This window comes from Meleagris gallopavo, chromosome 1 (genome assembly GCF_000146605.3).
Source record: "Meleagris gallopavo isolate NT-WF06-2002-E0010 breed Aviagen turkey brand Nicholas breeding stock chromosome 1, Turkey_5.1, whole genome shotgun sequence".
Lineage (NCBI taxonomy): Eukaryota > Metazoa > Chordata > Aves > Galliformes > Phasianidae > Meleagris > Meleagris gallopavo.
The window spans coordinates 181,039,957-181,057,433 of record NC_015011.2 but is presented as its reverse complement, the minus strand read 5'-3'; the positions used below and the strand labels follow the sequence as shown (position 1 = coordinate 181,057,433).

Here is a 17,477-nt window from a genome sequence, read left to right as displayed (position 1 = left end):
ACTACTTACAGGAGTAAAGCTAGCAGAGGTCGCACTGATCTAAAGGAAAAGCCATAGCCCTAAGTAGCTGCAACTGTACTGTTATTTGAGTAACTAGTTGATATGCTCTGATTCTAGAAAATTCACACAAAACAGATTTTCTCATGAAAGTTCATGCTTGTATAAGCTTGTGTTGTTGTGTGTGTGAGGAAAAATACACATAATGACGCAAGAAAAGTACTGGAGTGGGGCTCTTTATCCAGAATTGTAGTGATAAGGTGAGAGCTAATGGCTTTAAGCTAAAAGGAGGGAGATGTCAATTAGACTTTTGGAAGAAATGATTTATTTAGAGGGTGGCAAAGTACTGGAAAAGGTTGCCCAAAGAAGCTGTGGATACCCCATCCCTCAAAAAGGACAGGTTGGATAGGGCTTTGGGCAACCTGTCCATGGCAGGAGGGGTGGAACTCACTGGTCTTTAAGGTTCCTTTCAACCCAAATCGGTTTTTGATTCCATGAAAAAGAGAACTCCTTGTCTGTTTTTGAACCACAGTCAGATTCAGGCTGAGTTTCAAATGAAGATTTTCTAGTGCGTGATATTCTTATTACTGATTTCTTGTTGATGGGAAACAAATTCACTGCCAATCATTTTGAGAGCAGGAAAGGATAAAAGAAATCTTTGCATGTGCTTTACACCAATGCAGGTAGGTTTTATGCAGCGTTCCTCTGAGTGTGCTGTCCCCGTGCTGGAAACATACTTGTTGTCTGGTCTCGTCCCAGCAGAGTGGAAAAAGGAGGCACCTACTTTTCTAGGTTTGATCATCTGAAATGTAACAGGACTTCCTGGTGGTCCTGCTTTGAAAAACAAAAATGGAAAGTCAGAAAAATGATTTGTAGTTCACTTAAGAAAGAGTGTCATAGTATGGGATTCAACCTCCTCATGGAGCCACAGAGAATTGCTAGCTGAAATTAATGTGCCTGTGGTTCCAATACTGTCACACGTTTAGGAAAGCAGCTTGTGTGTGTGTGAAATACCTGCAAGCTGATAAATCACCACCTGTGTGGTGTGAGCAAGGTCTGCTGCTAATCCAAAGGTGCTGGGATCACAGGGCGATGTCAGTGCTGGTGTCTTTGTCTTTGTATCTTCTCATTTGTTTCAGTTTTTATGCCTAAGTGAGCTGGCAGCAGAAATCTGGGGAACTGGGCATCCCCAACTTCCCTTAGGTGAAAGCTCTATAGGCTTTGCTCTGTGTATGGATCAGAGGTGCCTAGAGGCTGTGTCTGGCCCTGGCATCAAGGAAGTGTGGGTTCAGGCTGCTGCAGCCTGCTTTTAGGTTCCTGAGGGGTGACTGCATCCCTGGTGCTGGAGCTTGTATTCTGCTAGTGCTGCAGCTGGCAAATTAAAGCTAAAGCCTAATGAGCCCTGGAGAGTGTTAGGTGGAGGTGGGCTCGCACTCTAGCTTCACGAATCACCAATCCATCCTACCCATGGCTGAAGAAGCTAAAGGAGCACCAGATTTAGAAAGGTATGTGGAAGGCTATATATATCTCTTGGTTTTCCAGCCCGTGCACATTATCAGGCTTTTCTCCACAAACACAAGAGTGAGGCATGCAGGAGCAGATTCCCACCTTGGTGTTAAATATTCCTTCAGCAGTGAGTTCAGCCAACTGTAATACCTTACGTTAATCTAGCTGATTAAAAGAGCCGAATCTGTTGGACCAGAACAAGAAAAGCCTGCCTGGAGCTGTCTTCCTGTCAGTCTTTTGGGTTTAGGTTTTAAGATGCAAATTTTCCAGAAGTCAAGGAGATTGTGTTTAAAAGATTGAAAATCTGAAACAATTGTTTTAGTCTGTTGTAGAGAGTTTCTTCTTTTGTGGAGCAGTCTTCAGCCAAGGAAATAAAGGATTGGACTACGGTAGTTCAAAGCTGAAATCAGGTCAGAATCAAGCTTATAACATTTCTGGTGGTGTGTAGGATTTCTTATTTTAGAGCCAGTGGTTGCTGTGACATTTGGCACAGGTATCGCCCCAGCACCTGTGCCCCATCAGAATGCTCCGGGAGAGTGCCAAAACCAGGTTGGATGGGGCCCTGGGCAACCTGGTCTAATGGGTGGCAGCCCTGCCCATGGCTGGACCTGGGTCGTCTTTAAGGTCCTTTCCAACCCAAGCCATTCTATGATTCTGTGAATGCTAGTATGGGATGCTTTCCTGCTGGGCTTTCATGGGAGCTCTCTCTCATTTCAGTTTGAAATAGAGATTCAGAGGATTTCAGAAGCTTATGAGGGCCTGGTCAAGACCACCACTAAGAGGGAGTCTCTGGACAAAGCGATGAGAAACAAACTGGAAGGAGAAATTAGGAGACTTCATGATTTCAACAGGGATCTCCGTGGTATGTTAAATTTGTGTGTTTGCTTTTTTCCGCAGCTGACGTGGTGCTTCACTTTCCACAAACTCCAGAGTAGCAGGCTTTAGAGGAGTATTTTCACATGTTTTAGATAAGCTTGAGAAATCAGGCCCTGCTTACTGGCATAAGACAGAACTGCTCTCACTCCGCTGGTTGTAGAAAAACCTTCCGGCAAAATATGAAAGACAGCTTTGAATGATGCCTTTGCATTTAGTACTTGCAATTGTCAGTTTGACTGCCAGTCCCTAAGTCTTATCCAACCTTAGTGAGCTGAACAGCAAGTTCCAGTGTAGACCAGCACTATGTAACCCATATATCTCAAAGTTCAGCATCTTTGCAGAGAAGTAGCGAGTATCAAAGGGTATCTCTTTTTAGTACTGAAAATAAATGAAATTGAGAGCAAATCCTTTTGGGAATGAAAATGGAGTAACTGGTACCTGTCCGGGTGCCGGATGGGTTACATGGATACCTCTTAATGCAATGAAATGCTTTGTGTACACTCCTCCGAGGAGTCTGACTGGTCTGTTTTGTGGAGATGGGTGCTGAAAGGCAGCTGGCAGTGGGACAGGGAAGTTGCATCCTTCTAGCTGCCCTTCCAATGGAAAGTCATCCCTGGCTGCAGAATCCCTGTCATGGAAAAGGAGCAGGATCTCAAGGATTGGTGTCACCAAAGTGACTGCCTTCCCCCAGGGCATCTAGCGGCACCACATTCCACTGTAGAAAGGTACCCATCTCCCTGCAAAGCTGGGTGAAGTCAGATGGCAAGTGTATTGCACATTTTGGACAGCATGAGAAATGAACTGTTTGGACATATTAGCTGCAGATGGCAGAGGTTTCCCCCCCTCCCCAGCTTCTGTTAGTCTGAACAACACAGCTTCATGGAAGAGGTCAAAGGTCTCATCTTTTATGTATGTGTCAGCCTCCGTTTAAACACTCTCCTTTAGAGAGTCTATTTATACTGTGCTGCTGGCACACATCTTATTTTCTTGGTTGGCCTACAATTTTATATACATATATTTATACTTAAATTATTTCCTGTTTTGTGCAGAACGACTGGAGACAGCCAACAGGCAGCTCGCCAGCAGAGACTTCGATGGGCATGAGGATAAGTCAACAGAGGGCCTTTATGTCACTCAGAGTGAGTACTGTGTTAATCTATTTTCAAGGTGCATGTGTGTACACACCCATGTATATGTACTGAAGTGAAGGTGAATGCCTTGCTATTAATTGTTATTGCCCTTATGGCTTGGTTCTAGTCAGCTAATTCATCATATATTCTGATTTAAGCTGCAGACTGGATTGTTTTGGAATGTTTTTTTATCTGAGCACCAGAATCAGGCAGTGGGAGTTAATGGTATCACAACGTAGTTTATTTTTGATAAATATTTATTTGAAATTGCTGAGTGTTGCTTGCATGAATCATCTTTCAAAGAACATAATTTTTAGAGATGCCAAATTCTTCTCTTGGCTGGGAAAAGCTCAGAGCAACCTCTTTTGACTTGTCAGTGCCATGGGTTGACTAGCAGATGGAAGAGCAGAGCAGGGCCTTCATTTTCTCAAAGGACTACTGAAACAATGACTTCATGGTTTCTGCTGCCCCTTCTAATCAAATTTTAGGCTTCTTTAATGACTGAGCACAGTTCTGCAGCATGTCCCACCGTGTGCTGATGGTTCTATGTGACCAAGCAAACCAAAACCTGAGCAGTTGGATGCTGTCTGACACATATCACTTCTTACATATCCTGAGCACCTGTAGTATGCATTCAGAAAGGCTTGGCTTGACCAAGCTGTGCAGTCCCTTGTGGGCTTAAATCCTATTGAAGCAAAACCCGGTGTACAGCTCATCCTTCTGTTTTATTTATTGCACCGAGAGCTTTCTTGGAAGATGAGCTGCAACTGCAAATTGTTAGCTGAGAGCCAGCCATCTCCTCTAACTGCGAGTTATTAACAGCAGTCAGTGTGCCTTGCTGCCAGCCCAAGTGCAGGTGAGCTTCCTCCTAGCTCCCAGCTGTGCCAATGACACCAGCACAGCAACACTGCTGATAGTTCGGTGCATATGTGCACCAACAGAAGAGAATCCAGTTACCTTTTCTATGACTGTGTTAACTTTGCTATATTAGCAGATGCTGCCAGAGCGTGTAGATACTGCTGTGCATCTAAGTGGTTGGTCTGTTAAGAAAATAGCATTGCTATGTCATTTTGTCTTCTTTGGAGTTTAAACAGGGTACGTTGCACAGAGCAAATTGCAGACTGAGGTCTGCTGTCTCCATATAGAGATAGCCTGGCAGTATTTATGTGATGGTATCAGCAAAGGGAGTTAAATCCCCAGAATACAGTGAATTGAGTTGTTTTCCAGCACATAAACATGCTCTGTGCTTCTCATGTTAAATATCGAGCAGTAAAACTTCATGCTGTGCACTTGGCGTATTGCTGCCATCAATCCACAGCTTATGAGCAAATATAGCTTTTTGGATCCTATCACGTAAGACAGGCTGAATGCTTGGAGTTCTCCTGTCTAGGCCAGAGAGCTAAATGTTACCAATGTGATGCAGAGTGCTTCCAAGAATAGAAAAGTGGGCACATGTAAAGCAGGTTCCCCTTCAGTCATGTTCTCTGGGCTGCTATGGCATATGGTGATGAGCTCGATAGCAGGGTATAGCCCCAGACATTCCTCTGAGGGCTCAGAAGATTTATGGAAAACAACTTGAAAACATGACCCTTAACATCCCCAAACCAAAAGCTTCATAGAAAGACTCCAACATTAGCATCTTCCTAAATGTTACCATTTTTAAGCCAGTCTTGTGCTTGTTTTGTTTTTTTCAACCACAGAATTAATATTGTGGTAGAACTCTGCTAATAGGAAAAACATCCTGAAATACGCCTTGCAGGCATCACTTCTCAGTTCTTTGCAGCACTCTCTGTTAGCAGTGCAGCAGTGCAGTGCAGTCATGCACTCTGAGATGGGGACAGAAGGTGACAACAGCTCCTATTCTTTGTCATAAGCCAGGCTGCATGCCTCAAAGAATTAAGTGCTCAGCATTTGTGTGGAATGAAAAATGCTACTGTAGTATGGGGCACAGTAGAGAACTCATAACCTGTTTGTTTCATGGTAATTATGTGATGTTTTTTCAGTTCAAAGGGCTCATTTAAGGAAAGACATGAAGTGGTGACCGATGTAGGTGTCTGGGCCCATACAGGCATCAGGAGAGCTATAGGCAGAAGGAGACAGGTGCTGCAAAAAGGGAGAGACTGAGGGTGGTTTCAAAGGCACAGGACAAAGAGAAGGCTTAGGACATGCGTATCACAGGAAGAATTTATTTTGGTGGAGTCTGAAATTTTGTGTATTTTTCTGGGATTTCTGGACTTAGAGCCCCACTGTCAGAGCAGGGGTTCCTCCAAGGCACTGTTTTCGCAGGTGTCTGAGGCGGATTGGAGACTGAATCCATCTGAGTTTACCCTGCATGGCTCTGGGCCCATTAGTGCAGATGTGCAGACAGTTTTCATAGTGTCATAGTAAAGCCTCGTGCTTCGTGGCAGTGTGCTATAGATGTGCTGTGCAGTACTTGAGCACGTATCTCCAGCCCAAAAAATCCCAGATGAAGAAATGTTCCCATCAAATGAACCTAGCCAAAGAAAACTCTCAGTAGATGTTTTTCAGAGTGGTGTTTTAGGCAGACTGAGAGTCCTTTGGTATTAAGATAGGAAATAATCAGTGCAAGTTCTGGGGGTGAAAGAAAGGGAAGCCCTTCCTCTGTTGTTTCACAGCCCTGAGGGGCACACGTGGGAGATGGGAAAGCTGCTGCTCTCGTGCCCCCAGAGCAAGGGCATGTGCACAGGGAGCAGGAGCCTGAAGAGAGTGTGTTGTATGAAAAAAATGCATCTGTTCCACATGACTTCCCCCGCCCTCCAAAAGGAAGTGGAATGGAAGACCAGTGACAGTTTTCAACTTGTGAAGGTCAAATTCTCCCTGGCTTCTGCTTCATGACATAGAATCATAGAAACATAGAATGCCTTAGGTTGGAAGGAACCTTCAAGCCCACCCAGCTCCAACTCTCTGCCATGGGCTGGTTGCCCCACACCAGCTCAGGCTGCTCAGGGCCCATCCAACCTGGCCTTGAACACCTCCAGGGACGGGACATCCACAGCTTCACTGCCACATGGAAGTGGCAGTGCCCAAGCTGTAAATCAAAGCATCTTTGAGCTGCTGGGTTTACTTCTGTAGGATAAGGAAAGAATCACAGAATCACAGAATTGTAGGGGTTGGAAGGGACCTCTAGAGATCGTCAAGACCAACCCCCCTGCCAAAGCAGGTTCCCTACACCAGGTAAGCCACCATACACTGGTGATGCAGTGACTTTCTCTGATAATGGAGGACAGAGCTTAAACTTTTCTGCGTCCCTTAGGTCAGCGACTATGAGTAACCACATGCTGAACCACTTGTTAAGTACATTGAAATTCATCACAGTTATTAATTCCACCAAAAAATCCCTGCTAATCACCGTATGAGAAAACAAATCCAGAGACTTCAACTCCCCCAAGCATCAATTCCTACAGCTTCTCAGCCGTTCCTCGATCTTTACATGGCAAAATTTGCAAGAGCTGCCAGGAACGTGCCATTTATGAGCAAAACTGCAGGAGGAGTATTTTGTAGCCAGCTCCTCTGGCATTTGGCCAGGAGGCAGGGGTTAATGCAGCCTTGAGAAGAGTGTGGGGGAGACCTGTGCTGTCTCATTTTCTGCAGCACAGGAGCCCAGGTTCTATGAACGCAGCTGCATTTGTGGTGTGCACACAACAGCCAGGGCTCAGCCTGCTCCACGGGGAGCTGCTCCTTGCAGAGGTGTTTGAGGTGAATGTACAGAGAGGCTTCATCTTTCCCATCCTGGATGCTGGATGAGCTGAAAAGAGACGGTGACCCATTTGTGCTGCTGCTTTTCAGAAATATTCTTTTGACAGTGAGCCTTTGGTTATCCCTCCTGTTAAATACATTGCCTGATAAATCTGGGGAGGCCATTCTTATCTTCTTATTTTTGCTTGTGGGATTTTTTTTCAGTTTTCTCACTGGGACTTGACAGTGAGAACAGAAAGAAATGCTTCATTTCCCAGTTCTGCTTTACAGCTTCATGCTTGGCTTGGCCCAGACTATCACTATCGAGCAGCAGAGGGCAGAGGGACAGATAAACATTGGCTGTGCTGCTTCTATGGACCTGGCAAACCTGGTCAAAGTCTTGACCTGGCAACATGGACCTGGTTAATGTGTGAAGAATCTACTAAAGCTACAAAAAACCTCCTTTCAGTACAGCCAAACTTAGTGAGCGGGATCTATTTATTCATTCATTCTACATATTTTTGGGATGATATCCACTAATGTCTTTGGAATAGGCAAGAAGGTCCTGTCCTCACTTGAGATTTTGCCTGTCCTTCTGCTGATCACTGCAGGTGGAGTCACAGGGCCACCAGAGCTGCCATAGTCTTGATGGAAGTGGATGAGCAGAAGAGGCAGATCTGGTGCCCCAGCCCATCCTGGTGAATCAGCCAGATCAATGGGGACTGGCAACTGTGCTGTCATATAGGCCCATACTTGGTGAATGTCAGGCAATGGAGCTCCTCCTCTCACCATGTTGGGAGTTGCAAGACTGGTAGGAGGCTTAATAAGTCTCGCAGGTTTTGCTTAAGAAAGTCATGGTCACTGGAGCGCCTTTGGAATTAACAGCTGTGAGCAAAGAGTGATCATGGAGAAATATAAACCTGTGTATAAGAGATTGTTGGAAACACCTCAAGGAATGTGGTATGCGAGGGATTCCTGTTTTCAGCAAATCTCTTGCAGGCAATTCTGTTCTCACTGCTGTCATTTGATATAATTTCTTCCACCAGCAGCGGTCATTCCACAGGAACAAGGAGTGTCCTTAAAGGCTGTCAGTGTCACTGCTTTGCAGTATCACAGCAAGGAGAAAAACAGCTCGAGGCATACCGATATGGTTGCTAAATTAGGCAGATAAGTTGATATTTAGATATAATATAGTGTTTAGGTATGGGTAGCTTTGAGGGCACTCATTCAACTGATGTAAGCAAATAAAAGCATTTCTCTTTTTTTTTTTTTTCCCCAAGACTGATGTGATCAGAAACTTTTGTTAAAGCATGAGGTCTGTATGCAGAACCCATGTCAAAGGCCTTAATGAAGTCCAAACAGATGATACTAGTAGTTCTTCTCTTGTGCACTGACGCAGTTACACCATCGTAGAAGGCCACTATTAATGGGATGTGGCAGTGGCCCATTAGAAAATAGAAATAGTTATTAGCTGGAGTCTGTTGGGTAAAAATTACATGCCAAAATGGAAGGGATATGCACAGTGTAGTACAGTAAAACCAATTTTTTACTTACAAGGACGCCTTGTATGTGTGTGAGAATTTGAGGTATATTTAGTAAAGTCCTTTCTAACTAAAAATTAATACAGTATAGGAAAGTGCTGCTAGGTAAATTTTTCTTGCCAGCTTTCCAGCGTGTTCAACAGTCTTTCTGTGTACAACATGATCTTATCCTCATTTTAGGGGAGGGAATAGAAAACTTAGTTGGAGTGCTTTGGATGAGAGTCATAAGTGTATGTCTCAGGTCCTGGTGCTGTGCACACTGTCCTCATATGACAGATTTCAAGCTCAGAGCACAGCAAGCCTGGTCCTAATATGAGATGCTTGAATGCCTCAAGACTGAAATAGCATTTGTCTTCTGGCTTCCTCACCATCTAGTGAATTGATCATTTTCCCAGATTTACACTTTCATACAATAGACAGTCATGTTTCTTCTGGTGAATCAGACCAAAGTAAATGTGTTGAATGATGAGGCCTGTGTGTCAGATTTAAAGTTCCTGGCCAATGTGGAAAGCCAAAAGCCATATCCTACTCTGATGGCTCCCAGTGCTGGTCGGCAAAGTAGAGTGCCCAGCAGTCTCAGTGCTATGCAGAGGCTGGTGTGGCTGTGTTGCTTCAGGGTCTGTTTTTGTTGAGTGCTGTATTTCTCCTTTTAGGACAGAGAGGTGGCCAGATGGGTTTGGGCTCACCTGAGCCATTCGTGCCTTCCTCCACATGGCTCAGCTCATATTTGTCTCCCCTCATTGCAGACACCTATGAAGAGGGAGTAAATTAAAGCTGATCATATCCTGCTTATGATTAAGGAAGAGTAAGATCCTTCAAGGGGCAATTCATTTCTGAAAAAAGCCATGTGAGGTGTCCTGTCCCTCCTCAGTGACTAGATGAGGAGGTGGCTGGAGGGCCTTCATGACTTGAGCGTCCCTGCTGGGGGAACTGGATGTTAGAGGCAGATCTTCCACAGTTTGATGGTTTTGGAGCAACTTTTTGCTTCAATTAAAGGATAATGCATTTTGTAATACTGTGTTTAAAAAAGTCAAAAGTCAAAACAAGATGTAATTGGTGCCAAATTAATTTTTGGAGAAAATATTCCTTCTTGGAGGCTTTCCAAATGCTCTATTTTTGCCATGATTCAGAACGAAGGCCAGATTTTGAAATCTCAGATTTCACTGAATGAAACTTCCATCCCCTGTTCCCTCTCCTCATTAACTGTTTGCAGTCTGACTCTGGAGATCCAGCAGTCAGACTGCGATATTTCCTGAAATGGTTTCTCAGTGCTGTCAGAGCAGAGATAGATCACAGAATCATAGAATAGCTTAGATTGGAAGGGACCTTAAAGATCACCCAGTTCCCATCCTGCTGTGGGCTGGTTGCCCCCCACCAGCTCAGGCTGCCCAGTGCCCCATCCAACCTGGCCTTAAGCATCTCCAGGGATGGGGCACCACAGCTCTGTGGGCAGCTGAGCCAGGGCCTCACCGCCCTCCAAGTAAAGAATTTCTTCGTATAGATGGAGCTGAGCTTTTCGATATGTAGGTTGTCATCAAAATTGATAGTGAGTTTTGTTGCTGAAGGAAAATTATGAGAAGAGCTGACTGAACTTAGCTTTATTTGTTAATGTCATTTTAAATCTTATCCACCATGTTCTTGTCTTTCTTCCAGACAAGGAACACTTGAAAGAGAAGGAGAAGCTGGAGATGGAGCTGGCAGCCATGCGCTCTGCCAATGAGGATCAACGCAGGCACATTGAAATCCTTGACCAGGCCCTAAACAATGCTCAAGCCAAAGTCATCAAACTGGAAGAGGAGGTGAGGCATGGGCATCATTCCTCTGCTCCAATGCTAATGGTAGCTTGCAGATAAGACTTGTTCCATCCCAGTCCTGAATCTATTCTGGCCATCGTGTGGCATGTCTTCCTGCTCCCATGTGGTAGCCATCCAGCAGAGAAAATGCATAGCTGTACAACACTGAGCCAGGAAAGCAATTAAAGGAGACCACAACCATAGATGTTTTCTGGGCAGAGCTTTCAACATGTAATCAGGAGCATCACTAAACTGGAATAGTCGATGGCTGAGGTATTGTTAGGGCTTAGTAGAAATGTCAGACAAAAAGGTGACTCACTGATTCAAAACTGTGATATAAACATGTGATGTTGGTACATCCCATATCTCCTCAGAGAATTCCAGGAGTGCACTGCAGCACAGCAGTCTGGGGCTTAGCAACTTTGCATGTGAATTATGGTCTTCAAAGAATGAACTGATCTGGCTACAGGCAAAACCTTCAGGATTTGGAATTACAGTATTTATCTAAAGGCTGAAAAAGCCTGTTGTACCACAAGACTCCCAAAGTGTCATATATGCAAAACCCCCAAGGCATTCTTAAAAATGGTCATGTAAGCCTAATAGTGAAAATCAGTATTCAAACAGGAGGACAAATCCTAAGAACAGAGGGCTCGTCAAACTGGAAAATACAGTACAACATCTAGTAGCTGGATCTGAAGCTAAGCAAGTTCAAAATGGAAATAATGCCCGGTATTAGCAATAACCAAGAGTGATGTCAGTGCTCTGTTACTGGAGATCAATAAATCTCAATTTATTGTGTTCCTTATGGACCTTCAATGAGAAGTTGCAAATAATAGTTAGCTGAAAGCCTGTGTGCTCTGGCAGATAAGACAGGACTGTTGTAATAGTACTTTTTGACCCTGAAATATCAGGCCCTGGGACCAGCAAAGAAGGAAGATGTTTTATGGGGAATAAAATAAAAAGTCTTGACTGTCTGAGTAGGCTCCATTAGTGAGGGGAAGAATTCTCACCTAGCACAGAATGCTGGCATGCTCTTGGTCAGGTCTGTTCCCTTTGGTCCTCATTTCCTAGCTGCACTCTCACAGAGGTTGGCCTGGGGATGAATCCTGCCAGATGTCTTGTGAGGAGTGGACAAGGTCTGTTTTCAAATACCTGCAAGTAACTTGATGCAGTTCAAGACAGACCCTCATGTAGGCTAATTAATGATTACTCACAACCTGGTGGTTTTCAAGCACTGAAGGTGAATGCTGTATGGTTCCTGACCACTAGACCGTTCTGACTTCTTGTTTGAAAACATTTTTAAAACTCCATTGCCTCTGGCAAATACACTCAGCAGCAGGAAAGAGGATCCCATTAAGTTTAAGTGCTCCTTTGTTAAACTGCTCATCTTCCCAGTGTATTTAGGGCAGTCCCTTTGGGATAGCTGCAGGAGCTAGTGTAGCTTTAATCTGTCCATTACTCACTTGATACTGTTTGCCTTAAAGGTAACCAGAGCTTTTCTATTTACATTTTCTTATAAAGTGGCTGAATAAAGAAATGCTTTAGGTAGCAACACCTGCTCCTGCAATCACAGCATCACACAGGGAATGGGAAGAAACATGTTTAGCTTCTGGCTGCTCCACAGACTGTCAGTGCGATACTGGCAGGTAATACCAACTTGCTAATCATACGCTGGTGAAGGCAGGTGGTGTAAGAAGCTGTCCTTAACCTGTAAATACATTTGCAGTCTTAAGGCTTTGTGTCTAAAAGCTTTGCAGTTGCCAGTTCCTAGCCTAGTCTTCCAATAAAAATATGCCTTTGCTGGATGGCATGATTACAAGTTAAACTGAGAGAGGACAAATATTCCTGTCTAGAGATCTGGTAAGGTCCTCCATGTTTGGTATTCCTCAAGAAGTGATCTTCTGCTCAAAGTGGGTTAGGGATCTTCTGCCCAGGTCATGTTAGGTATTACTTGGCGATAACCTCAAGACTGGGGCACAGTAGGTGTTACATAGATGATAACCTCATGCCTGGGGCATGTTAGGTGTTACAGAGGTGGTAACTCGTGTGCCGCAGGGTATGTTCGATCCAAAGGCTGACAGTGAATGAATGTGATGCAACCACATTCCCCAGAGTTAGTCAGAGCTCTCAGCCTCAGCAGACCCATGTTAAGCTAGTAGTGCTTAAGTGGTTTTCATTCTAGGAGGAGTTAAATGAGCTTTCTCACAGCTGCTGTGGTTTCAGTGCAGTGCGGTGCCAAGCACTTTGGGCACTGCATGGTTAAACTGTGACTGTCAGCATGTACCCAAACTCCTCATCCCACTTTCCCTTGCTTTTGGCTTGTTCCATCACTAAAAGAAATCACATTTTAACAATCTCCACTTCTTGGAGATCAGTTTGACACATATGCAAACCAGATAATCTTCAAGTTTTGAGTCTTCATCTCAAACCAGGTATTCTTATTATAATTTGGGATATACTGAAAGAAACAAAAAATCACTCACATAAAGATGATGATTATTATTGAGTTCTACCTCATGCACTGCTTTGTAATTCCACACAGATTTCTTGTAGCACCAAAATGTAATTGAGTTTAAAAGCTTTTCAAATCAAGAGAAATAAGCAGCAGCTACTAAGTTGAATTAACATAATATACTATGTAAATCTACATTATCTTGAGTGCTTGCTAGTAGAAGGATTTAATTCAGAAGTATGTAGGTGGTATTATCACCACATGTCATTTAGACACTGCTGCTGGAACTGTGTCAGAGAAAGGACTGAATAATTGGAGAAGGGTCAGGAAAGAGCTATAGAATTTATTTGAAGCCCAGAAGATGTTCTTTGCTGTGAACAATTAAAGTTAAGAGATGGCTGAGCTTGAGTCCATACACGTGAAGATTAAGAAGCGATTGCTGTCAGCCAGATTAAACATCGCTTTTTAACATAAGGTGAGATAATGAGATGCAGTGTTTGGGAGCTAAAGCTGAGCAAATCAGGCCAGAAGAAAAGAGTCATTAACATGGAAACAACCTACGTAACAAGTCAGTGAATCCTCCATCTCTTACAGTCAACTCTGTAGATTTTTCCCAATTGCTGTTCTGTAACTCAAACCGGAGTTTAGTTCCCAGAGCAGATATTTTTTCGTAAGACCCACTGGTCTCTCAGACTTTTTTGCTTCATGGAGACAAGGTTTGGATCAGCCCCTTTTGGCCTTAGCTCTTCATCTTTATTTTCCTAACCACTGGGACAAGAGCAGCATTCAGACAAGTTTGCTGATTTTGTGAATACGTGAATTGTTTCATTAAATGCTTCTTGCTCTAGTAGATCACACTTTGGAAGCAGAACAAGAAGTAATTTGCTTAAATTGCAAAAGAGAAAGCCAGATTAGGCATTAGGGTAAAAGTTTTCAAGCAGCAAAGGAAAATAGGTCATGAAGTAGTTTGTAGGGGAAGGCTGTGGTGTCCATGTTCCTGGAGGGTTTGCAAACAGATTATACAGACGTCCACCAGGTTTTCATACAGTCAGAGAACTGTATGGGTTGGAAGGGACCCCTGGAGATCATCAGGTCCAGCCCCTGCTAAAGCAGGTTCCCTAGAGCAGGTTGCACAGGTAGGCATCCAGGTGGGTCTTGAGTATCTCCATAGGAAGAGACTCCATAGCCTCTCTGGGCAGCCTGTTTCAGTGCTCTGTCACCTCACAGTAAAGAAGTTCTTCCTCATGTTTATATGGAACTTCCTGTGTTGCTGTTTGTGCCCACTGTTCCTTGTCTGTCACTGAGTACCACTGGAAAGAACCTGGCCCCACTGAAAAGAGCCCAGGACTATCCATTTGATTCTGGCCCTTTAGATATTTATAAGCATTGGTAAGATCCCTTCTCAGGCTTCTCCAGGCTGAACACTTTCATGTCTCCCAGCCTCTTCTCCTCATAAGAGAGATGCTCCAGACCCCTCTTTATCTTTGTGGCCCTCTGTGCAGTTCCCTGTCTTTCATGAACTGGGGAGCCCAGAACTGGACACAATACCCCCGTTGTGGCCTCACCAGGGCAGAGTAGAAGGGGGAAGATCACCTCCTTCGACCTGCTGGCCACTCTTCTTTTGATGAAGATCAGGATTTCAATGGCCTTCTTGGCTACAAAGGCACTCTGCTGGCTTCTGGCCAACCTGTGGCCCACCAGGGCATCCAAGTCCTTCTCTGCAGAGCTCCTCTCTATCAGGTCAGCTCCTAACCTCTACTCATGCATGTGGTTATTCCTCCCTGGGTGTAGGACTGTACACTTGCCCTTGTTGAAGCTCATCATGTTCCTCTCCACCCAGCACTCCAGCCTGTGACTTAGGTAGAGTTGATCCTACCTGGTGGCAGGAGGATAGACTGGTACCTGCTGAGCTAACTTCCAGCCATTTTTCCTTTGAGTCTGTGACTCCACAAGGCAGTGGAGCTTAGAATCATGTGTTTCTGATTACAACCTTCCTCCCTCACAGATGTGTACTCAACTAGCAAGCCATTAATTTCAATGACAACATGTTGTACTTTGATTCTTAAGTGCACATGGATGAAATATTTCTTACAAATCTGCAGACAGGATGAAAAAAGGTCAGATTTGGCTCAAGAACTTTCCTATAAGTTTATGAATGTGGGAACTGTCTTGTTGCATATCTAACAAAATTGATTGCTAAGGCAGTAAACGTGCTAGGCCTCACCCACATCTACAAAGGAGCACTCATGCATAAGTGTGTGAATCCTGAGCCCTAAAGGGCTGCTGCAAGGCCAAATTCTGACTGATGTGTGGGGACACAGATGAGGATTGGGAGCCCACGTCACGTCTCGGATCTGTGCTCACACAGCTGGGAGGTGGCACAGGCACTTTTCTACTTGCAAAACAGCATATTCACTAAGAAGCCATCAGTGCGTCTATTTTGCAGTCATCAGCTCCCAAGGAATGCAGTCTTCCTACTCCTGCCAAACACCAGTGAGGATTATAATCTGCAGTTTGTGGGAGTATGAGCGTTAGCCCAAATTACAGCAGGGCTAGGGAGGTCACACTGCAGGTGGCTGGTTCTGGATGGGAAGCCAGAACTTTGCTTCAATCAGTTTTGCTTTCGCTGTGAGCAGTTTCACTCCATCTGTGACCTGGATGGATTTGAGATGGTGGAAAAAGAATTTTAAGAAAAATCAATTTTATTATCGCTATAAATGTTGGGAGGAAACCTAAGCAAATCCAGCATCACACAAGGAAAAAAATGTCTGTCGGAACTCACATTGCAGTTCAGTAGCAATTTAAGTGTTTAAAAATAAGATAGGCTTCAGAATACTGTCTTGGCTCTGGCCTAGCCAGCTCTCAGTCTCTTATATATCTAGTTGTTCACCAGCGTCACTGAGGGTTAATGCATTTTTCTGCCTCCTGTCTTGCTTCTGAAAAGCTTCCCAAACAAGTGCACTAATAAATGAGATCAGAAGCCCCAAACGGGATCATGGTGGTTTTAGCAGTGACCCCAAACACCGCTATTACCACCCAGATTACAGATGGGCTTGACTGGTGTTGCCAAAGCCTGTTTGTTCCAGCATTCACTCTCACCAAATCAGAGGTTTAAATCAAGTTTCAACCTTGAAGCTACAATCCCCCAAAACTTTCAGTATCAGTGACAAAATTCATGACAGAAAGCTGGGGTAGAAGAGGAGAACCAGCACTTTTGGAGCCTGGAACAAGTTGCCCAGAAAAGCTGTGGATGTCCCATCCCTGGAGATGTTCAGAGTTGGAAGAGGCTTTGAGCAGCCTGATCTATTGACAGCTGTCACTGCCCATGGCAGGGGCTTGGGCTAGGTGATCCTTGAAGGTCCCTTCCACCCCAAACCAACCTTTGCTTCCTTCAGTGTGAGTTCAGGCTGGATATTGGGAAAAAAATTTTCTGCCCAGGGAGGTGGTGGAGTCACTGTCCCTGGAATGTGTAGATGTGGCACTGAGGGGCATGGTTAGTGGGCATGGTGGGGATGAGTTGATGGTTGGACTAGGTGATCCTCGTGGTCTTTTCCAACCTTAATGATTCTCTGATTCTATTCTGTGACCTGCAGCTGCGTAGGAAGCAGGCCTATGTGGAGAAGGTGGAGAAGCTACAGCAGGCACTGACACAACTTCAGGCTGCCTGTGAGAAGAGGGAGCAGATGGAGCGACGGCTGCGCACACGCCTGGAGCGGGAGCTGGACTCGCTGCGCATGCAGCAGGTGAGGCAGGGATAGCCTGTGTGGGACTCAGTGCAGAGCCTTCTCACAGCCCTTCTGAGAGTCACTTTGCTTTAGGGCTGGGATTGCCTGCTAGGCTTTCCCATTGAGCCCTTGGTTTCCAATGGATGATTGCTGAACTCTGCTGTGGGGCTGCTGGAGGTAGCTTGTGTCTTATGCAGTTATTTTTTTGAGTGGGTACTCTGGGCTCTTACTTTCTCCCCAGTCCCCAGGTGCAGCTATCTGTGAAAAGGGGGAAAAAAAGCATGAGGAGGTTGCAGGGAGGATTTCCAGTTCACAGCCAGCATCAAGTGCCCAATACATGGGTACTGGCTTTAGTGCAGAGCAAGCAGATGCACAACATTTATCAAATCTCTGCCTGGGTAAAAGATAGCAATATCAGTAAGGCTGATGCTGCTGTAACTCCTGGAGGGCTCACTCCTATATCTGTCAAGAAACTCATCTGTTGCGACAACCTTTCCTGGGGGGTTTGCAAACAGATTATACAGACAGACGTCCTCTGGGTTTTCACAGAATCATGGAATTGTATGTTGTATTCCAGTAGCTCTTCTCAATTGCTTCTTAGCCTGCTCTTCTCTGACTTAAAAAATAAGTCACTTGGGGATATAATATGCTGATGCTGGTGGAAAGGAAAGATCATTTGAGAAAAATAAATTTAAGCGAAGGTAAAACTGGATGGATGCCCCATCCCTAGAGGTGTTCAAGGCCAGATTGGATGGGGCCCT

General features: G+C 44.7%; 1 protein-coding gene across 2 annotated transcripts in view; it reads left to right on the top strand.

Annotated features, from left to right (window-relative positions):
* Window positions 1-16,749, top strand: part of AMOTL1 (angiomotin like 1) — a 36,016-nt gene extending 19,267 nt beyond the window's left edge. For both annotated transcript variants that reach the window (XM_010706117.3, XM_010706116.3), the window contains exons 4-7: window positions 2,221-2,365; window positions 3,429-3,518; window positions 10,400-10,545; window positions 16,585-16,749. In XM_010706117.3, coding sequence (XP_010704419.1) covers window positions 2,221-2,365; window positions 3,429-3,518; window positions 10,400-10,545; window positions 16,585-16,749 — 546 coding nt within the window. The remainder of the gene's footprint in view (window positions 1-2,220; window positions 2,366-3,428; window positions 3,519-10,399; window positions 10,546-16,584) is intronic.
* The last annotated feature ends 728 nt before the right edge of the window (window positions 16,750-17,477 follow it).